Source organism: Chrysoperla carnea, chromosome 5 (assembly GCF_905475395.1).
Source record: "Chrysoperla carnea chromosome 5, inChrCarn1.1, whole genome shotgun sequence".
NCBI classification, from domain to species: Eukaryota; Metazoa; Arthropoda; class Insecta; order Neuroptera; family Chrysopidae; genus Chrysoperla; species Chrysoperla carnea.
This window is the reverse complement of record NC_058341.1, coordinates 3875982-3897647: the sequence shown is the minus strand read 5'-3', so window position 1 is coordinate 3897647 and position 21666 is coordinate 3875982. Positions and strand designations below refer to the sequence as shown.

The following is a 21666-nucleotide window of genomic DNA, read 5'->3' as shown; positions in this document are numbered from 1 at the left end:
TTAGGGAATTCTTAGATATTTCATTGTTTTATATAAATATTTGAGTTTAAAATGTGTGCGTTTTGTTTTTTCTTTAAAATATTTACATTATATAATATTCTAAAAATTTATCTACAATTTTTAATTGCTTTTTAAGTTTTTTTTAAAATGACCAGCATTTCAAATTTTATTATTATTTTAATATATTAATTATTAACTTATTTTTAAATATCCATGTTCCATAATTCCACGAAAATTTGGCAATATATATTTGGCTTCAATATACATAATTTATGAATAAAAAATTTCTGGCACTATTTCATCCAGAACATGGAACTATACTATTTTAAATGGTCCTTGAAATTCTTTAAAATCTTTTTTCATACAAAAACTAAAAATTAATAAATTATTAAATTAGCAACATTGGATAAAATTTCTGAACACGTTTTAAAGAATTGAATATGTTACTTTCTCGACAAGCAGGGAAAATAGAATTGATAAATATTTTTTGATGAACTTTTTGTGTGTATTAAAAATTGAACACTTTGTTTCCAAGCCAAAAATTTGTAACTTTAGTGGCACGTAAGGAATTATTGGAAAATCAAGGAAATGCTATTTGTGAATTTTTGAACTTTACTCCGTATAAGAATCGATTTTCATACATGTATGTCAAAAATACCGTAAGAAACCTGTTGTCAGATAAATTTTTGAATACTAGTTTAACAAAATGTCCAAATTTAATGTTTGAGTTTTATATGTATAAACATGTTTATTAGGATTTAAACATTATTGTATTTTGTGAACAAAACCATATGTAATCCCGAAAATGTGGTCACAGATGTGTAAAAGCTCACCACAAAAGATTTGTCAGAGGATTAAAATTTATTATTGGTATTGTTATTTTAACACATCCTGGTTACTAAAATATAAGTCATGTATAATATGTTGATGAATCTCGTCAAAAATTGTCCCTTTTTTTAAAATTAAATCAAAAATGAAGACACTTTGTAAAGTATTCTATTCTAAATTAAAATTGGGTATAATAATATGAGCCCTGCATAGGCTTGCAAAGTTTTGGCTTGATTGTATCTTTTTTCAAGGATATTAAGACAAAGGTGGACTATCCCAAAGCAGTGGCGTAGCGAGCTTAATTCGCTCCTGGATCACAATACTTTCTTAACGCCAAACTTACTTTCTGCGGATCATTTGGCGTCCTTTGTGGGTAGCGCCCAGGGCATGATGCATCCCCTGAGAGAACTCCTCGCTTCGAAACTTTATTTTCACCAATTCACTATAAATAAAGACTCAAATTAACAGAAAAATTTCATTTTCTACAACGAAACCCCCCGGAAAATCGGAATAACGTTTTTTTAACGGGTCTAATCAACGCGATGTTTTATTTTTTACACTAAACTATTTGGCGGTGAATCTAAATTAGTTTTGGTCCATGATATGGGTGTCATTGAACGTGTTAAATTCTCTTGTAAACATTTCCCATTACTTGTCACACTCGGCTTCGCCTGTGTACTGTAATTATGATGACTATGTACAGATGTTATCGAACCTAAACTAATTGTAATATTTTTTAATTGGCAGCTATCATTATCACTTAACGATGCATCTGAAGCGCTTTCTTCACGGATGCGTGTCGCAGCACGTCGTGAAATTAATCGTGGCGTTGTCGAATTCGAATTTGTTCGATAACGTATAATGGATGTATATTCGGGATCCATTAATGTACGTGCATTTAATTCAGTCCATTTGATTTGTTGAATTTCATTGTTGTTTGTGTTATCAATCTGTTGCTGTTTAATTGACATTGTTGTTGGTGATGATGATTGTTGTTGTTGTTGTAACAATGGTGGTGATGATTTTAATGATAAGAGATGAGCTTGTATTAAAAATTGGATTAGTTCGTTGCCGGTTTGACATGATAATGTACGTTTTTCTGGTTTTCTTTGATCGTCGAATTCTGAAACAATTAAGAAATGATGTATCTTAATATTTGATAGAATCTTTATTAAAGGGGGGGGGGCTAAGTTTTCCAAAATATTATAGGCTTTTGATCAAGCGCGGATTCAACCACTTTAAACTGAATTAAAACTAAAACCGCTAATATGTATGACGTATTCATTATATGACGCAAAATATAACGCATTTTGGGTCAAATGTAGTGTCAGTCACGCATGGAATTACCGTACCAGTTTGAAAAACGTAGTTTCGAAAGTTTTAAATCCTATTCGGTGTATGGCTATAACTTTCTTTCTACTTCGAAACTTTCTACTTTCTATAACACTACGGAATATTTTCATGTATAATTGATTTTTCGAACAGGTTTAACTGTAATAGTAACAATGTTGAAATGCAACAATATATATTCACATATAAAATACAAAATATGTTTGATTCATTGAATATCAAACATTGTGAATACATTACATTACATTTATGATAGCTTTTAAAATATCCGTCATAAAATTTTGAAACATCCATCTATTATTAATATGATGATGATATTTCTAAAATGAACAAACAATATTATCACTAGATAAATACATAAAATATTGAAATGTGTTCTAGCTGTTGTTGGATATTATAGTAGCCATTCGAAAATTATTATTATTATTAATCGATAATTTAATATTTTATAAACTAAATATAAATTTTATTATCTATATTTTGTGAGCAGATAAAATTGTATTAAACATTTTTTTTTTTTGCAAATAATAAAAAATTATAAATTTTAATCCTAAATTTAACACTTGAAAACCTACAGTATATATTTATTTATTCATTTTTTAATTCATATAGGCAATAGTTATTACATGCTGGTTTTAACTATTGCATATATTACATAAATAATGAACCGAAAAAAATTATACATTTTTTAAAACTTTACACTATCTATCCAATAAACGTTTTTGGTAATATGGATGTTTTGTAGGAGTATCTGTGCTGTGTCGAATCATAAAAAATTTCATTTTTTAACAAATTGGTGAATGCAATGGTAAAATGCTTCACAAACATTTCATGATTGATTTTAAAGCTCAAAATTTTTTATAGGTAGACTTTCAATCAAAGAATAGTTCAAAGTCCTTTGATCACAATAAACACAGTTTTAGGACCACTTGTGAGGGAAAATTTTGAATTATTTCATTTGAAAATTGTGATTTTTAGCATAGTACCTTTTTGGAAGAACTCACAATAATGTTAATTGTACAAAAATTAATCGGTACCTTCAAAAAAGCTTTCATCATGAAGAAAATTTATCACAGATTCTGTCTATACAATAAAAACATTACCTTACGGCGCTTTCCAAAGAGGAAACATAAAAAAACTTTGGTTTTTGACGCTTTTTCGATATTTTTAGATCATTTTTTTACATTTACGTCATACGAATTGCCTAGTTGACTAATAGTCGAACCATTTTAAAGCATTTGGAAAAAAATGAAGCTAGAATTATTCTCGAAAGTAATGGAACTGACCATGACAACGTCAAATTATGTAGTCAGTCGTCTATAATTTATCAGTTTTTGATTGGATATCTGAGAAAAAATATTATTTCTTGTTCAGAGTCAAATATATGTCGTAATTACATGATTTCATTCAATATTTATTTTACTTTATAGAAATTGTTTCATATTTATTTTAAGACAACTTGTCAAGCGTGTGCTCTGTGTGATCGTTCATTCACTGCTGATAAAATAATACAAACTGGAATTACATTTAAACAATTAATTAATTCTTAAGTAAATATTGAGAAAAAATTGATTACAAAATTTCAAAAATCTTTTTTTTTCCATTATCATTGTTTCAAAATCCTAGAATTAATTTCATTTGGGTACTTGTTGACTTATTTGTTTTACAGTGTGTTAAAAACCAGTTTTATCTACAATTTTATTGTTACTTAAACTACAGTGGTGGGACATAATGACCTTCAATTAGTTATTTTAATTTATTTCTCGAGTGATTTTAATGTTAAAAACGTTTTTCAAATACACGATTGCTTTTATAAACTTTGTATGTTCAGATCAATGTTAATTTTTTGAGTGTTGTACTTTTTAAACACACAGTAGTGTGTTTGTTTTACTTTGTGTGAAATAATTGTAAGTACGATTTTATATTATATATGATTGAATTTTTTGCGCTCCAAATGTCTATAGTTGTAAAGTATTTCAATTAGAGCCGTTACAGCGAGCTTATTCAAGATTCGAAGCTTTTATACTGGTATCTTAATTTATGGTTTAATCTGTGATCAGCCATAAAAGTCATATTTTTAAATAATTTTTCTCTGGTATGAAAATTTAGAAAAAAATTCGAATTAGCATGAATTTTCATACGTTGATGGTTCCGTACATAAATTATAGTATGAAAATTAGATCGAAATGACATTATGTTTATGATAATTCGCCAAAAATTGGAGAGTAATTTTCAGGACCCTTTTAGAGAAAGCTTAAGATACTTTCTATGCTTCGTAAAAAATAAAGTCCTTTGATATTAACCCTTTTTACGACCTGATTTTTTTTTTAGATATTTCGAAACTTATTTGATAAATTCGAACAACCAAATTATTATTTTCTATGATTTTAGTGAAATTTAATAAGACAAAGAATTTTCCATTTAGAGGTTCACGATTTTTGAATAGGAAACCTTTAAAAATATTTTACTCATATTTTAATAATGTCTGATAGTAAAAAATTAGTTTTTAATAGTATTTTATCATTAGACGTCGTGAGCTAATTAAAAGCTTAAAGATAAGAATTTTAATTCATTTAGAATGTGATTACATTGTGAGTTTACGTATAATATTATTAATTAAATTTATAGGCAACTTGGCGGCTGCAAGGACAGTTTTAAAATCTGTACCCATGAAGCTAACACCTCCTAAAGCGAACTAATAATTTACTTCCTTACATTTTGAAGGGAATATTTGCTCCCAATCGTACTGCGTTATTGATTTTTTCATACCTTCTCGAATTCTTGTTGTATACAAACCGTCTACTTCGCTTAGAAATTTCAACTTTAAATGCTTAAATATATTTAGCATCCATTTAAAAAACATAATTTTTCGAAACTGCCTGATAGTTCCAGAGATTAACGCGTTTAAACGAACAAATAAACAAACAAAAAATGAGAGGTGTCGTGGGTCACTCAGTAGGAACTGTGTTCTTTTCCTATATTCGTACAATACAAATGTAGCGTAATAAAACTAAAAATGATCTTACAAAATTGAACATGTGCATAATCAATCATTCATACCAGCAAAAAAATCAAAGCAAATCCGAACAATAAGTGCGTTAAGGAACATATGGAACTAAATTCTTTAGCTTTAACGTACATTATAATTTTTGGAACACATTGTAATTTTTTAAAGTAGTTAAAATTTATTATACTTTTTTTCTACTTCTAGCATTCAAATATTAACAATGTCAATAAATCATCAATCACCGGAAACAATCAGTCGAACACAGGACAATAAAGACGTTCGATCGTTAACAACAGATGAACATTCTTCAGACAAATCACAATCAAAATGGCAACACAAAGATTTCCTGCAATTAATACTTGAAAAAGCATTGAATACAAAAGATGAAGAAACTTTAACAATTAACTCATATCAGATTAGTTTATTATTACCAAACGGAGAAAACTATTGTGGAAAATTATATCGAATCGATATCGAATATAACAATCATCTTCGAAAACGTTCATTTGTTCTAAAAGATTTACCAGACGGTGAATATTGTCAGACATATGTACGAGAAACGAAATTTTTTGAACGAGAAATCGAATTTTATAAAAATACTAAAACACAACTTGAAAAATTGTTATCAATTCCTGCCCCAAATGCATATTTTTTGGATTCATCACAAAAATTTATAATTATGGATAATCTAAATGAATTTGGTTATCGAATGACTGATCGACATACCCAATTAAATTTGGATCATTGTAAAATTGCCTTAGGATGTTTAGCGAAATTACATAGTGCTTCGTATAAGTTGAGAAATAGCGTACCGGAGATTTACACGGAATCGATGTTAGATTTACCAATTGTTAAATCATTTTGTGAGAGTGCATATTCGGCTTTAACCGATATCGTTTGCCAATGGACGGATAATGATCGTAACTTTGGGGGGAAAATGAAAGAAATTAATTTATGGGATCGATTAAAAAAGGTTTCTAAATATAATCCAAACAAGTTTAATGTTTTAAATCACGGTGATTTTTGGATTAATAATATTTTATTTAAATATTCTGGAACAATTCCAATTGATGCCAAATTGATTGACTATCAAAAAAGTCGTTTTAATTCACCGGTTTTGGATTTACATGAATTTTTCTTTACAAGTGTACAAAATTTAGATGATATAAATATTTTATTAAAATTTTATTATGAAAAATTAACGGAAAATTTCTTAGATTTAAGTTTTAATTTGGAAGAAATTTATGATTGGAATGATTTCATTAATGATTTCGATGAAAAATTATTTTTTGGTTTTTATTCAACATGTGCAGTTTTATCAGCAGTTTGTGCGCAACCAGAAAATGTTATCGATTTAACGCAACTATCGGATGATGAAAATGAAAATTTGTTATCGAATATTTATCGAGGAGAACATTTTAAGCGATTATTTGTGGAACGATTAAAATATTTTGAACAAAGGAATATTTTGTAGTAATTTTAAAAGTTTTATACGATAAGGATTCGAAAAACCTATATAATGGGTATGGCTGTTCAAGTCAGATCTATAAATTCTTGATTATTTAAATAATTTTCGTTCTAAGAAGCTGCGTTTTATATTTTTAAATTCGTGACAATTTAATTAAGTTTCTCTTTTTTAAAGATATCACATTTGCCAATTAAAAAAAATATACTTGCTTTGGAAAAAAACGCTTTAAGCTAAAAAAAATTAAATCAAGTATGAAAATAAACTAACTCGTGGAAGACTTTGTAAAATTAAAAAAAAAAACTAGGATTTTATATCAAGGTATACGAAATTTAGTCGCAAGTGTGTAACGCCTAGAAATATTGATGCTACGAACAAAATTTTGGTATAGGTGTTCATAAAATCACATAAGTAGTTCATTTCCTGTTGTCAGTCTGCCTGTCTTTCCGTCCATCTTTGGACATGAAAACTTAAAAACGAAAAAAGATATAAAGCTGAAATTTACAGCATGCTCTGGACTTAAATTGTTCATTCATAGGACCCATCTTGTAAACCGTTAGAGATAGTACAAAAGTTTGTGTAAAAAATGTTCCTTATAAATAAATAAACAACTTTTGTTTGAAACATTTGTTCGATTACATCACTGTTTACCCGTACTGTCTCCTTTTTCAAAAATAGAAAAACCATTTCTACCAAAAATAGAAAAACTTTGTCATATAATTTCAGTATTAGCTCCTGATAAATCAGAATAAAAAATTACATTACTTGCGTCATTCCGAATTGAAAATACCGTAAAAGAAATGACAAAAAAGTGAAATTAAAATCAATCTGCCTAGAAAAATGGATGATTTACGCATTTTAAACTATTAATTTGACAGAGAGATCGAAAGATTTCTTTTTGCTAGAAGGAGATACGAACAAAAATTTGAGATGGCTTTTATTTTGTTTGTTATAATTATTTAAAATAGTTAATAGTTATTTAAAATGAATATTTACTACTGTACATAAGACACCGATGCAGTTACGAAATATTTATTTTATGCAGGCAACTTATAGCCATTGATGTAAATAAAGTTGCATATATAAAAATAAAATAAAAATTATTTTTGTTTACAATTCAATTGAAATGAAATGTTTCTTGTCTCAAATGATATAAATATATGCTACAGAACCATTCAAATGACACACAATAGAGTTGATGAGTACGATGGGAAATTATATAAGAAAATAATGGAAAACTTATAAACAAGAAAAGTGTAAATAAATATTATAAGTATTAATGCCTTGAATTGAGTTTTCCAGTTAGTTGATGTGTACCTCTCTCTTTCGAATTCTGTTTATGAAGAGTACTAATTAGTTTTGTTAATGACATTTATATACACAACAACGTACAAAAACGTAAGTAAATTGAATGGGAAAAACAAGTAAAAGTAGGTAATAGGAAGATAAGATAAGATGTAATAATAATAATATATATATACACACATAAAAGTTTCTACTTCGAAGGTTTTCCTTTTTCGAAGAAAATTTTGTTTTGTGTGTTTGGACAAAGTACTACACTTGTTTACCGTACTTACGTAACAAATTTGTTGTGTTATACAAACATAGAAAGTATAGAAACTTTACAAAACGTTACAAATTCAATTTCTAAATCGTTTAATTTTATATCTTATCTTCCTTTATCAAATTCCATGATTCACCAATATCGTAGTTATTTGACTCCCAAAAGCAATGCCCACCTCCTTGAATCCTTGCTGGAAATTAATTTGATTGCCTATTCAGAATATGAAAAAAATCATAACATTTTATTTTATATGCAACTCTAAATACATAAATGTTATAATATTGCATACTGCAGAATAAGGTATTTTTTTTATATATTTTTTTATGTAATTATTATTCAAAATAATTTTTAAACATGAAAAGGCGACACAAATAACGAAATAAAATTACTAACTGCTTGATCATATCCAGGTTAATCCAGGAAAATTACTCAGGACATGATTTTTAAAGTTTTTTTGTATCCAAATTAAGAGTACTTTTATTTTGTAAAAATTAGTGCTAAATAAACTTATATGTATGTATTACACTTTATATATCAATTTGTGTTACCCCCTGGTATAATTTTATTCTTATTTTAGAAAAACTAATCTAACTGTGAAAATTCCAAGTGTGTATTTGTGTGTAAAAAAGGCTTAAATAAAGGAGTATTTTAATTTTCCACTATTCTGCAAACATTAGATATTATTTTATATCTAGTATTTTATTCTAAAATTTTATAGTCTAGGAACATTAGCACACATGTACTGATGTATTAAGGCAAAGTATTGTACCTTAGATTAACATACATTTTCTTGGCATATGATTTTAAGTTTGTTATGAGTTTTTTACTGTTTGCAAGTTAGTTGACTTTTGTGTTCTGTCTTTTAAAATGATTCGGTTATCACGTGACTAGTCAACTAAGTTAATTTGTAAATGGCTTAAATGTATGAAAATGCTTTAAATATATCGTAAAATAGATTCTTGTTACAACTCTTATAGAGAGAAGACATAAATATTTAATTGTCGCCAACAATAACAAGAATTAATATTTTTATTAAAAATAAAATAAATTGATTAATCCAATATTAATATTATTGCATAATAGTTAAAATTTTTTGTTTGTTTGTTTGTGATATACCATTTTGTTTACAACTAACTGAGGTGAGTCGGATACTTTATATACATATATCTGTTTTTGTAATACTAAATTTGTTTTTACTATATTTTTTCCAAAAACTCGTGTCTTTTAGTACATTTAAATTAAATTAAAATTTTTATTGCGTATATTTAAAAATAAAACCAACTTCTTAGAGGTGGCTGAGGATGATCCTCCGCCAGACCCTTCTCGGAGGGGTCTGGATGACCCTCCTCCCAATCCCGATACTCCAGTAAATGTTAATAATAAACCCGATCTACCCAATATCTCTACAAAAGAAAAACCTGTCTACAAATATTCGATAAACTCACTTGGACCTTTCAAAGTATTTGTAGAGTCAAATGAAAAAAATATAGGAAGATTGCATCCGTTGGCAATTGGGCGCATATTGTTTAATAATAATGTACCCAACATTGTGAAAATAGAAAACTTGGGACGCAATAGGATTTGTATCCAATTTAACTCCCGTACTGCCGCTAACTCTTTCTTGGACAATCCCGTACTAAAAACTGAAAACCTTCGCGCCTATGTTCCTACCCACTGTGTCACTCGAGTGGGTGTTGTTAAAGACATCGATGAAAATATTGATGAACAAATTATTCTTGATAATATGAAAAACAACAAAAACATAAACATCCTAAAAGTTCATCGAATGTCAAGAAGAACAACATCCCCCGATGGCACACCATCCTATAAACCTTCCTCTACCATACAAGTAACCTTTGAAGGAAGAAATCTTCCCGATTATATTACCCTATTTTATTGTTCCCGTCCCGTAGAAATGTACACATTTCCCGTGACCCAATGTTACAATTGCTGTAGATTTGGGCACATTACCAAAAATTGTAAAAGCTCTCCACGATGTGCCAAATGTTCCGAAGACCACCAATCATTGAATTGCACTAAAGATGACAGCTTACCTAAAATATGCATTAGTTGCAATGGTGACCACTCTGCTACCTATAAGAACTGCCCAGAGTATAAAAGGCAAGTTGCCATCAAAAAAATTATGGCCTCAGATGGCTTAACATATTTTGAAGCCAGTGGTAAAGTACCTAAAATCTTAAGCAATGTAACCCTTCCTAATCCTATTAATGTGTCGTCTACCCCGCAACAATTTCCTTTGCTGTCGTATAATTCTTCTCCAATTGCCACAACGACTAGACAAACAATTCGACGGACGTACTCTAAGGCTACTACTTCACCAACTACCGCCCCTGTTCCTAAGAAACGAAAAGACTCCACTCCCCTTACAAACCCTATTGCGGCCCAAATTGATAATTTGTTGATTAACCCCAACGGTAGGTCGAATTCTCCCATATTTTATAGTTTTCCATCTACTTCTACTACCTTACCCTCCCCCAACGACCCATTTTTTTCTACACTAATCTCAGTTTTGAACTCTTTTGAATTAGACCCGACTATTAAAACAAATGCCTTTAACAGTGCTTCGTGGCAGATCATTCTTAATGAGCTAAGGGTGAGGAAAATTGATGAAAGCCTTATCAGTTTAATAGCGTCGTATCTGTCGGAACGGGAAATAATACTAGAAGCAGAAGGAAAGGTCACAAAGAAGGAAGTCAGTAGTGGTGTACCACAAGGGTCTATACTAGGCCCAACCTTGTGGAATATCCAATACGACAGCCTACTGAAAATGAAACTTCCTATAGGAGTGGAGCTAGTGGGTTTCGCTGACGATATAGCTATGACTGTGGTAGCAACCAACGAGGAAACTCTAATGAATCACGGAAATACTGCCGTTCAAAGAGTGGTCCAATGGATGGAGAAGAGGAAACTGACAATAGCACCAGAGAAAACCGAAGCAGTTCTCTTAACAACTAAAAGAAACGTTGGTCTCATTGAGTTTGAGGTTCAAGGGGTCCCAATCCGTCCAGGCAAGGTTTTAAAGCAGTTAGGTGTTTGGTTGGACACCAAACTTAATTTTGGAGTGCACCTAGACAAGACTATACAGAAAGCCGAGAGAACCATGTCAGCATTATCGAGCCTCATGCCCAATTTGGGAGGACCCAGAGCCTCCAAAAGACGAATATTGTCCAGCGTAATTCATTCTCAATTACTTTACGCAGCTCCTGCCTGGCAACAAGCGATGAAGAAACAACACCTGCTGAGAAAGATGGTGAGACTGCAAAAGATCATTTGCATCAGAGTGTGCAGCGGATACCGGACAATTTCAGCTGAAGGTGCTGGTGTTATATCAGGCATACCCCCGATAGACCTATTAGTGGATGAAAGACTTCAACTCTATGAAGGTCGGCCTACTGAAGAAGTCAAAGTTAGCACAATGGAAAAATGGCAGAAAAGGTGGGAATCTGGGATCCATGGTCGCTGGACATGGAATTTAATTCCAAATATCAAAAACTGGATCGAAAGACCACACGGAGAGGTGGACTACTTTTTGACTCAAGCCCTGTCCGGTCATGGTTGCTTCAAAAAGTTTCTGTTTGACCGAAAAAGATCCGAAACCGATAAATGCCCTTACTGCAATCAGATAGATGACGCGGAACATACACTCTTTTTCTGCCCTAGATGGGAAGCAGCCAGAGAAACATTCCAGAGGAAAACAGGGGAGACTTTCACCTCGCAATCCATGATGAAAAGCTTGCTACTGTCACGAGACGAATGGATAAAGGCCTATGAAGTAGTGCGTGTCATTATAGAGACGAAAGAAAAAGAAGGCAGAGAGAAAACCTGATGTAATTTTAAAGACAGTACTCGCATTGAAGTAATGCTAACGCGGTTCCAATGCGAACTACTAGATTGAGGAGGGGTTTTAGTCGGTAGGAATCTCGACACTATCCACGAGGATGTCTTATGCAAGATTTCCCCTCCTCCTTACAAAAAAAAAAAAAAAAAAAACCTTTGAAGGAAGAAATCTTCCCGATTATATTACCCTATTTTATTGTTCCCGTCCCGTAGAAATGTACACATTTCCCGTGACCCAATGTTACAATTGCTGTAGATTTGGGCACATTACCAAAAATTGTAAAAGCTCTCCACGATGTGCCAAATGTTCCGAAGACCACCAATCATTGAATTGCACTAAAGATGACAGCTTACCTAAAATATGCATTAGTTGCAATGGTGACCACTCTGCTACCTATAAGAACTGCCCAGAGTATAAAAGGCAAGTTGCCATCAAAAAAATTATGGCCTCAGATGGCTTAACATATTTTGAAGCCAGTGGTAAAGTACCTAAAATCTTAAGCAATGTAACCCTTCCTAATCCTATTAATGTGTCGTCTACCCCGCAACAATTTCCTTTGCTGTCGTATAATTCTTCTCCAATTGCCACAACGACTAGACAAACAATTCGACGGACGTACTCTAAGGCTACTACTTCACCAACTACCGCCCCTGTTCCTAAGAAACGAAAAGACTCCACTCCCCTTACAAACCCTATTGCGGCCCAAATTGATAATTTGTTGATTAACCCCAACGGTAGGTCGAATTCTCCCATATTTTATAGTTTTCCATCTACTTCTACTACCTTACCCTCCCCCAACGACCCATTTTTTTCTACACTAATCTCAGTTTTGAACTCTTTTGAATTAGACCCGACTATTAAAACAAACATTGTACAAACTATTATAAATAAAATCACTAATGGATCAGGTGTCCCAAGAACTCAAACTGCTTCAATGGAACATCCGAAGCATCAATCAAAATAAATCCAACCTGGCTCTCATTTTATTTACCTATCCCATTGATGTTGTATTGCTTAGTGAAACTTGGCTAAAACCAACCTCAACATCAAAAATTCGCGGATATCAAATTTTCCGGAATGATAGATATGATGGCTATGGTGGCACTGCGATTCTTGTAAGGAGGGGTGTTTCGGCTCAACTTATTCCGATTGAGTCGAATAACCCTTTTTTCCAGGTAATCGCGGTGAGAGTTGCTGGCATATCTATAGTTTCCATCTACAACAATTCTTCTCAAAATATTTTATCTTCCGAAGAACTTAACCTAATGTTTCAGAATGTTCCCGAACCTGTAATAATTGCCGGTGACTTAAATTATCATCATCCTCTATGGGGTTGCACTGCGTCCGATAGAGGAGGTGATATTCTAATGGAATTCATGGATTCCAATAACTTGGTTTGCATGAATGACGGATCACCGACAACTATTCCTTCACCTCAACAAAGATCATCTGCTATCGATATCTCTTTTTGTTCTCCTCACCTAAGCTTAATTTCGTTCTGGCATACATTAAATGATAGCTATGGTAGCGATCATTTTCCCATTTTAATAACCTTAAATCATCGTCATAATTTATTCCTCCCCAGACATACCCCCCGTAGACAGTACGAGAGAGCAGATTGGCCTCTGTTTTCTCGTACTGTAGACGACTTTCTTCCACCCCCCACATCCGATAATAATCCCTTGGAATGGTATTCCAGTTTTCATCAAAGTTTGGTCTCTGCTGGGGATATAGCCATTCCAAATTCCAAATGTCCTAAAAAACCGTTTTCCCCAACACCTTGGTGGGATGACGAATGTAAATTGCAAATTCAAACCAGGAAGGAGGCTTTGAGGTCTCTCAAGGCCAATTTTACACAGGATAATTTTTGTAATTTTAGAAGAACCCAGGCACAAACCAGGCGTCTATTTAAGGAAAAAAAGCGGAATTCCTGGAAGATTTTTTGCGAAGGTCTTTCCAGGAGTACGCCTATTAAAGAGATCTGGAATAAGGTTAAGATGTATAGGGGGGCTATCAACCCATATCCTCCTTTTCCATCAAACCAGGGTTGGATCTTAGATTTCTTACAAAATCTGACTCCAGACTTTGCCCTTATACCTATTCAAACCCTGCCCGCCCAAAATGATCATCCTATGGATCGTCCGTTCGGAATATGTGAGCTAAGGGGTGTGTTGTCCGGTCTAGTGGATTCGTCTCCTGGCCCGGATAACATATCCTATAGTATGTTGAAAAACTTGTCGGACAGTACAATATCATCTTTTCTGTCAATATTAAATCAACTACTTAGTAGCTCATCTATCCCCGACGAATGGAGACATACGATGATCATTCCAATCCTTAAACCCAATAAAGACCCTAATATACACCAATCTTACCGTCCCATTGCGCTAGCCTCGTGCGTATCAAAGGTTATGGAACATCTAGTAAAAAACAGGTTGGAATGGTGGTGTGAATACAATAACATCGTTCCACCATACTCACGAGGCTTCCGTAAAAATGCCTCTACCCTAGATAACCTTTCTGTACTCTTGACTGATATCCAGATTTCTCTCTCCGAGAATGGATACCTGGTTTGCTGCTTGATCGACGTGAAAGGAGCCTTCGATAATGTTGACATTAATATTCTCATTAACATTCTCACGTCTCTGTCGGCTCCCCCTGGACTAACTTCTTTCATCTACGAATTTTTAAAAATTCGTCATCTCACCGTCAACTACCAAAATCATTTATCCGGTCCTAGAACTGCATCAATGGGCTTACCCCAAGGTGCAGTCTTGAGTCCCCTTCTCTTCAATATCTATACCTCTGGCTTACAGAATGTAATTCAGCCTCCCTCTCAACTCCTGCAATACGCAGATGATCTTGTCCTATACTCGTCGTCCAAATCCTTACAAACGGCTATAGATAATGTTTCAAACGCTCTAGTTTTACTACATAACCATTTAAGATCTATCAATCTGGAAATTTCTGCTACAAAAAGCTCAGCTCTTGTTTTCACTAGGCACAGATACAATATCGAATCAATTCCGTTTCTCAACACATCCATCCCTTGCCACCCATCCGCAAAATTCTTAGGAGTCCTTTTTGATGGAAAGTTGCAATGGAACTCCCATGTCGAATATATCGTAAGTAAGTGTACTCCTCGAATTAACATCCTCCGTGGCCTCACCAAAGTTTGGTGGGGAGCTGATCAAAGTACTTTACTTATGATATACAGACAAATCATTCGAAGTTTCATCGATTATGGCTCATTCCTCCTATGCCCAATATCAAACCAACGATCCTCAAAGTTAGATAAAATCCAGTTTCAATCCTTGCGTATTGCCCTAGGACAAATGCGCTCCTGTCCTACTAACGCCCTATTGATTGAAGCAGCGGATCCTCCATTGATAGTCCGTCGTCTGTATTTGGCAAAAAAATTTTTCCTCAACCAATATTCCTCTTTATCCCACCCGTTAATTCCAAAACTTGCCCAACTCAACCAGCTTTGTACAAATTCGGCCTACTGGAGAAATAAAAATCTCCCTCTTCTCTTGGTGGCTTATCGTGTATTTGCAGTAATCCCCATTTATCAATCTCTTTTATCTCCCTTCTTCACCTTTGACTTTCCATCCCGATATACGGAAATCCCGGTATTTATTGATTGTGGACTTGACAGCGGACATGCAAACTATGGCTCGCCCTTCGTCAATTCCACTTTCAATGATTACCTTTCCTCAATTCTCCCCAACTATACCCACATCTATACAGATGCTTCTAAGTTGAGTGTAGATTCACGAGTGGGCGTTGCTTTTCATTGTGGTGCGCATTCTGCCACACTTAGTATATCAGAACATTTTTCAATTTTCTCTGCGGAATGCGTTGCCATTTTGGAGGCACTAGCATACGTGGACTCAAACAGTATTAGAAAAACAGCTATAATATCCGACTCGCTGAGTTCTCTCTCGCTTATAAAACAAAATTGCATCACCTCTAAAACTCCCTCCCTCATAGTACTAATCAAAAACACCGTACTGAAACTAATTCAAAAACGTTTCTGCGTTGCTTTTGTGTGGTGTCCATCACACATTGGTATACGTGGGAACGAATTTGTTGATATGTTGGCTAGGGACGCAGTTCATATTGGACCAGAAGATAATTCACCTCCACCCGCACAAGATCTGTGGGCTATCTGCAAAAGTTCTATGCTGAGTGATTGGACTCAAATGTGGAATACATCGCCTAAAGGGCGTAAGCTACATGACATACAACCAACTCCATCACTTAAAACATGGTTCCACAAATGGGAAGTGGGCAGGAAAAACATAACAATGATTGGTCGCTTGAGAACAGGCCACAATTCGTTACCTGCCCATCTACATCGAATACATATTGTTCCAGACACCAGATGTAGATGTGGATATTATTATTGTGACATAAATCACATAACGTTCGCCTGCCCACTCCTTAATCAGCATAGAAATATTCTTCTAAGTTCCCTAGCCCGTATGGGCGTTTTTGGTCCGTATTATATTCCCCATCTCCTATCTCTAAATAAGCTTGAAATCCTCTCTGCAATTTGCAATTTCCTCAACAAATCCAAATTTCAAATATAAATATAATCCCCCCCCCCTTCTTATCTAATTTTTGTTTTATAATAAAAAAAAAAAAAAAAAAATTTGTGTGTAGCCCCCTCTACTGTCAACCCTTCCGCGGCCCCCAACCTATGTGTTTTTTCGTGATATTTCCTTTGTATACAGTCTCGACGGGTCCCGACGACGAACTTCCTGTCTAATTCCATGTGTCCTTGTGTTCGTAAAATAGAAAGTACGTTTCATATATTTGTATTTTTATTTATTTATTTATTTTTTTTTTTTTTTTTTCTCTGTCTTCTCCTACTCTTTTTTTTAACTGAATTTATTTATTTTTTCTTTATTTGCAATTTACATATTGTATTTATATGATTTTTTGTTTGTTTGAGATTCATCTTTTTATTTTTGGATACTAGAAAACAATTTACTTTTATTTTTTAATTTCTAAATTACACTTTTTTTTCTCCTGAATGTTAAATTTTTGTTTTTCTGATCTATTTATTATTTAATTATTTATTGTAATATAATTGTATACTTTATTTGGATAATGGCTGTATAGCAAATTAGCTGAAGCCAATTTTAATAAAATAAAAAAAAAAAAAAAAAATATCGTAAAATAGGCAATTTGTATGACGTAAATGTAAAAAAATGGTCTAAAAATATCGAAAAAGCGTCAAAAACCAAAGTTTTTTCATGTTTTCTTTTTAGAAATGTTTTCAGAAAATCTTTGATCCATGGTACACTAAGCTCCCTATATTTGAGATGGTCTATTCTTTGATCATTATAATTTTGAAGATATTATATAATGTTTAAATAATAGTTACATAAAATATAATAAAATACCTTAGGGAATCTTAAAAGTTCAAAAAGGTGTTCTCATAAAATATATTTGGTTTAAGTATATAAAGGGTTTTTAGGGTATATTTTAACGATAAAATATTATCTAGTTAGAATTTCTTGAAATTTTACACAAAAGGATTTTAATTATCTACTTTAAAAAAAAATATTCTATAATAGATTGTCTTAAGATACGTAAAACTCTTATGTTTACATGGTTTTAATACTCTTTTCAAAATGTGCAAAGATATATTCCCTGCACATTTTGAATTCTTTTTTTTTTTATTTGCCCTCAAGATAAAAATATTTCGTCGCCAACTTTAACAAGTATATAGTTCTAAATTAATTTGGTTTTAGTGAAGATAAATTGAAAATTCAGAGAATTAATAGTGGCGTAATATTTTTAAATTTTTGAAATCATTTTGTCATGATATCAAGTCTAGTTTTATATATAACTAGCTGTGAACTACCCGCTTTGCCGGGCAACATCCCCACTTGCACCCCTCCCTCCACATTTCCTTGCGTGGGATAACAGTTTTGTAATGTACACGTCATGCTCTTTTATTTGATACCCCACTTAGGTATATTTGTAAATATTCGATAACTCCTTCCCACTTTCTCGCTACACCTTTCTACCCTCCGAAGGTTAAAAGTAGATAAAAACAATAGATCTTTGAAGCTGGTTGTATATCGTGTCAATATTTGAGCTTAATCGATGCACAACTTTTTTAGTTTTTGAAGCATATCGACCTTTCAACCCCTATTTCAACCCCTTACTCTACTATAATATGGATTTATTATACATAAAAACCTTCCTCTTGAATCACTCTATCTATTAAAAAAAACCGCATCAAAATCCGTTGCGTAGTTTCAAAGATTTAAGCATATAAAGGGACATAGGAACATAGGGACAGAGAAAGCAACTTTGTTTTATACTATGGAGTGATGGCAAATTCCACATCAGGCAACTATACTGTATTGGATCTTGTTCTACAAAAGATCTATTTTCGTCTTTTCACGACCAGACTAAACTAAAATGTTGTTAAAGTATTAAAAGCTCACCTATAATATGCATTGCTATGCTGTACGGGTCTACGCTATTAAATAATAGCAAACTAACGCTTATAAATTTGTAACTACATGCTGTAAGTACATGCTACAAGCACAAGCTACATGTATGTACATTGTTCATTAACAGGTCCATACCTACAGTATATAGCTAAACGACATGAAATTCTACATGATAATACTGAAACAGCATAGAGTGTATATAGATGAGACCTTCTTATAACACGATTACTGGAATAGACTGGAATAGTGTTCTGACGTTGAATTCAATGTATCTTTCGTTCAAATATGAAAATGTGCGAGAATAGATTGATAATATCAGAAATAAAAATTAAAATCGATGGATAAACATGAAAGATGTAAGTAATATGGGATAATCCTGATGTCGAATTGACTATAATACCCATAAAAATGTAAAACTTGATTTGATACCATCACCATGACAAAAGTTGAAAGTAAAATTAAAATTGATTAAAAAACGAAGAAGTTATAAGCAATCAAAGATTGAATTCAAAGGTAGCCCATCTCTTTTTAGCAAAACAAAGTTTTATATTTAATCTCTATGGCGATATCAACGTATAACGTCACCACTGGGTATCTTCCTCTTTGTTTAATTAGAAGTTTTAAACGTTCATATCTTGCATACTAGTAAAACGATTTTTAAAAAAGAACTTAACTTTTCTATTCGGGAAATGATAAAAAAATATTTAGTTCGATCCCCTATTCTTACTGAATGGACAGAAAAGTGAAAAATGGACAGTAAAGTGATTGTTTTTGAAAATCATTAGAAGTATGCAAAATATGAACGTTTTAAATTTCTAATTAAACAAAAAAGGAAGATACTTTTAAAGTGACATCATTATGTTGAGTATAGTCATAGAGATTAGATATAAGACTCTATTTTGCAAGGAAAGAGGCGGGAAATAATCTATGAATGCTTATAGCTTCCCCGTTTTTTGATTAATTTTAATTTTCAAATTTTGCTACGTTATACCTAAAATCTAGTTTTACTAATTTTTATGGATAATGCTTCAAAATTCGATTTCAGTTATCTTATCCAATTGCTTAAACTTTCAAACATCGTGTTCTATAAAGGATGCATGTATATAATAAATATATTTTTGTATATACGAGTACAATGTCATAATATGAAAATAAGATTCCATTTGTATGTGCTACAGTGCACGATATAGTCCTAAAGCCGAGACATATCGTTTTATGGAATTGTTTAAAAGTTTGTCCAAGCGAAGTTATAAGGCAGTTCTAAAAGTACCTACTGAATAAAAGCGATATTGAGAAAGCTGTACTACTTAAGTTATGAGCCCAAAAAATTTGTCGTGTCTGTAATCCGTCACTTTTGAGATTGAATGGTACGAGAGGTCACAGTGTTTTTTAGGGGTGATAAACATCAAGCTAATATTTCAACGAGATGTCCAATTTTTTTATCTACAAAAATTGATGATTAAAAAGAATTGAAAAAAAGAGGTACCAAGATTCGATCCCGGGTCTTTTAGACTAATGTCAAGTGCCTTAACCATCTGGGCCATGTGTGCTGTAGGCAAAATGTGTAATTTTTTCTACTAAACGAATTTTTTTTGCGTTTTATTTTGACAGATATGTGATTTTTTCTTACTCTCATAGGATGATAGTTGAATAAAAAATGCAAAAATAGTTTTGTACCAACATTGAATTAAAGAAGAAATCAGACAACTTAACGTTAGTTTCCGGATAATGGAAAAAAACGATTTTTGCACGAAACGATAGTTATTATTATTATAGATTACTTAAATAATTTTCGTGGGTAAAAAAAGTTTGCCGTCTCGTCGAAACAATTTATGAAATCCTTTGATCTGTCGCACTAAAATGACGGCTTTAGAACTATTATGTATGCTAGAATAGCTATTCTATGTTAAAATGTTGCTCATTTTTCGAGTAAAAGTATCATAAATGTTATTTTCACATTCTAAATAATCATAATAGTTATTATTATTATTTTGTTGTTTATTTGGATTTTCAATTTACACAAAATATTAATAAAATGTTTAACAAAGCATTCTAATAATTATCATTATTGTTTAACTATGTTCTAAAAACAATGCTTTCATGGCATTATTGTTGGTAATATAGGCCTAGGTTCAGTCGTAGACTTAGACAGTTATTTCAGAATGGTTAGAAAATATATAGACCGTTGGACAGATCTCTATCACGAAAAAATGAATCAGGACACATATTCACTGAAAAACGGTAGTCGAAAGTTTAAAAAGTTGCACCGTCATCTATCTTGGATCAATTAACTTATTGTACAATTGATCAATAATAATAGATACGCAATAAATTACACAATTGTTTTCTCCTTTGTTGCGTGCTAACGCAATATCTCTCAGATGTAAGCCACGTTAAAATAAACTCACAAAAACGTTTGCAATAACGGAACCAATAACGGAAATCTGTTAATCAATAGGTATGTATAATATAACAACTTCATTAGGCTATCGTTTCGATTTAACCACAAAATGATTCGTTGATTATTCAAAATTATCCGAATCAGATATTATGTAATATTTATATGAATAAAAAGTTATTATCCATTCAGGAAATCTTCTCTTGAGATTTCTATACGATGTATACTGGATGAGACAGAAAAGTGACGTGATTTTGAAAACGGTGTACAAATAAATCACTATATAAGATTAGTTAAAAATCTGATAACAAAATATCGATGGAAATGAGTCTAATTTTGTAACTCGGAGTCGTTGGGGTAGCTGAACATATGAATATCAGTACGAAAATGGCCTCCGAGGTACCTGAGGCTCTGAACTGACGAAAGGGTGACGCCAGGGACCAAATAATAATTTGTAAGATACCACCTTATTGTAAATCTCAGGAATTCAGGAAAATTTGATGTGACAGCTTTGAGTTCTACTTTCGAAATATCTCGGTGTGATAGCTCAAAACTTGACCAAAATATTTGTCACACTAGTAAAAAATAAAAAATTCCTGGGAAAAAATATTTCTGCTAGGATAAACTTTGTCACATCTAGTCTTGTATGTGATTCATATGCGAAATTTTGAAATTCTTATAAGCGCAGTTTTACTGCCACGGGATTTAGGGCTTTA

The 21666-nt window shown here is 32.3% G+C and overlaps 1 protein-coding gene across 1 annotated transcript in view; it reads right to left on the bottom strand.

The window, feature by feature from the left end:
- Positions 1-851: 851 nt before the first annotated feature.
- Positions 852-21666, bottom strand: part of LOC123300298 (metabotropic glutamate receptor 5-like) — a 142632-nt gene continuing 121817 nt past the window's right edge. Inside the window, exon 15 of the mRNA XM_044882851.1 lies at positions 852-1951. Within this exon, the coding sequence (XP_044738786.1) occupies positions 1383-1951 (569 nt within the window). The 3' untranslated portion in view covers positions 852-1382. The remainder of the gene's footprint in view (positions 1952-21666) is intronic.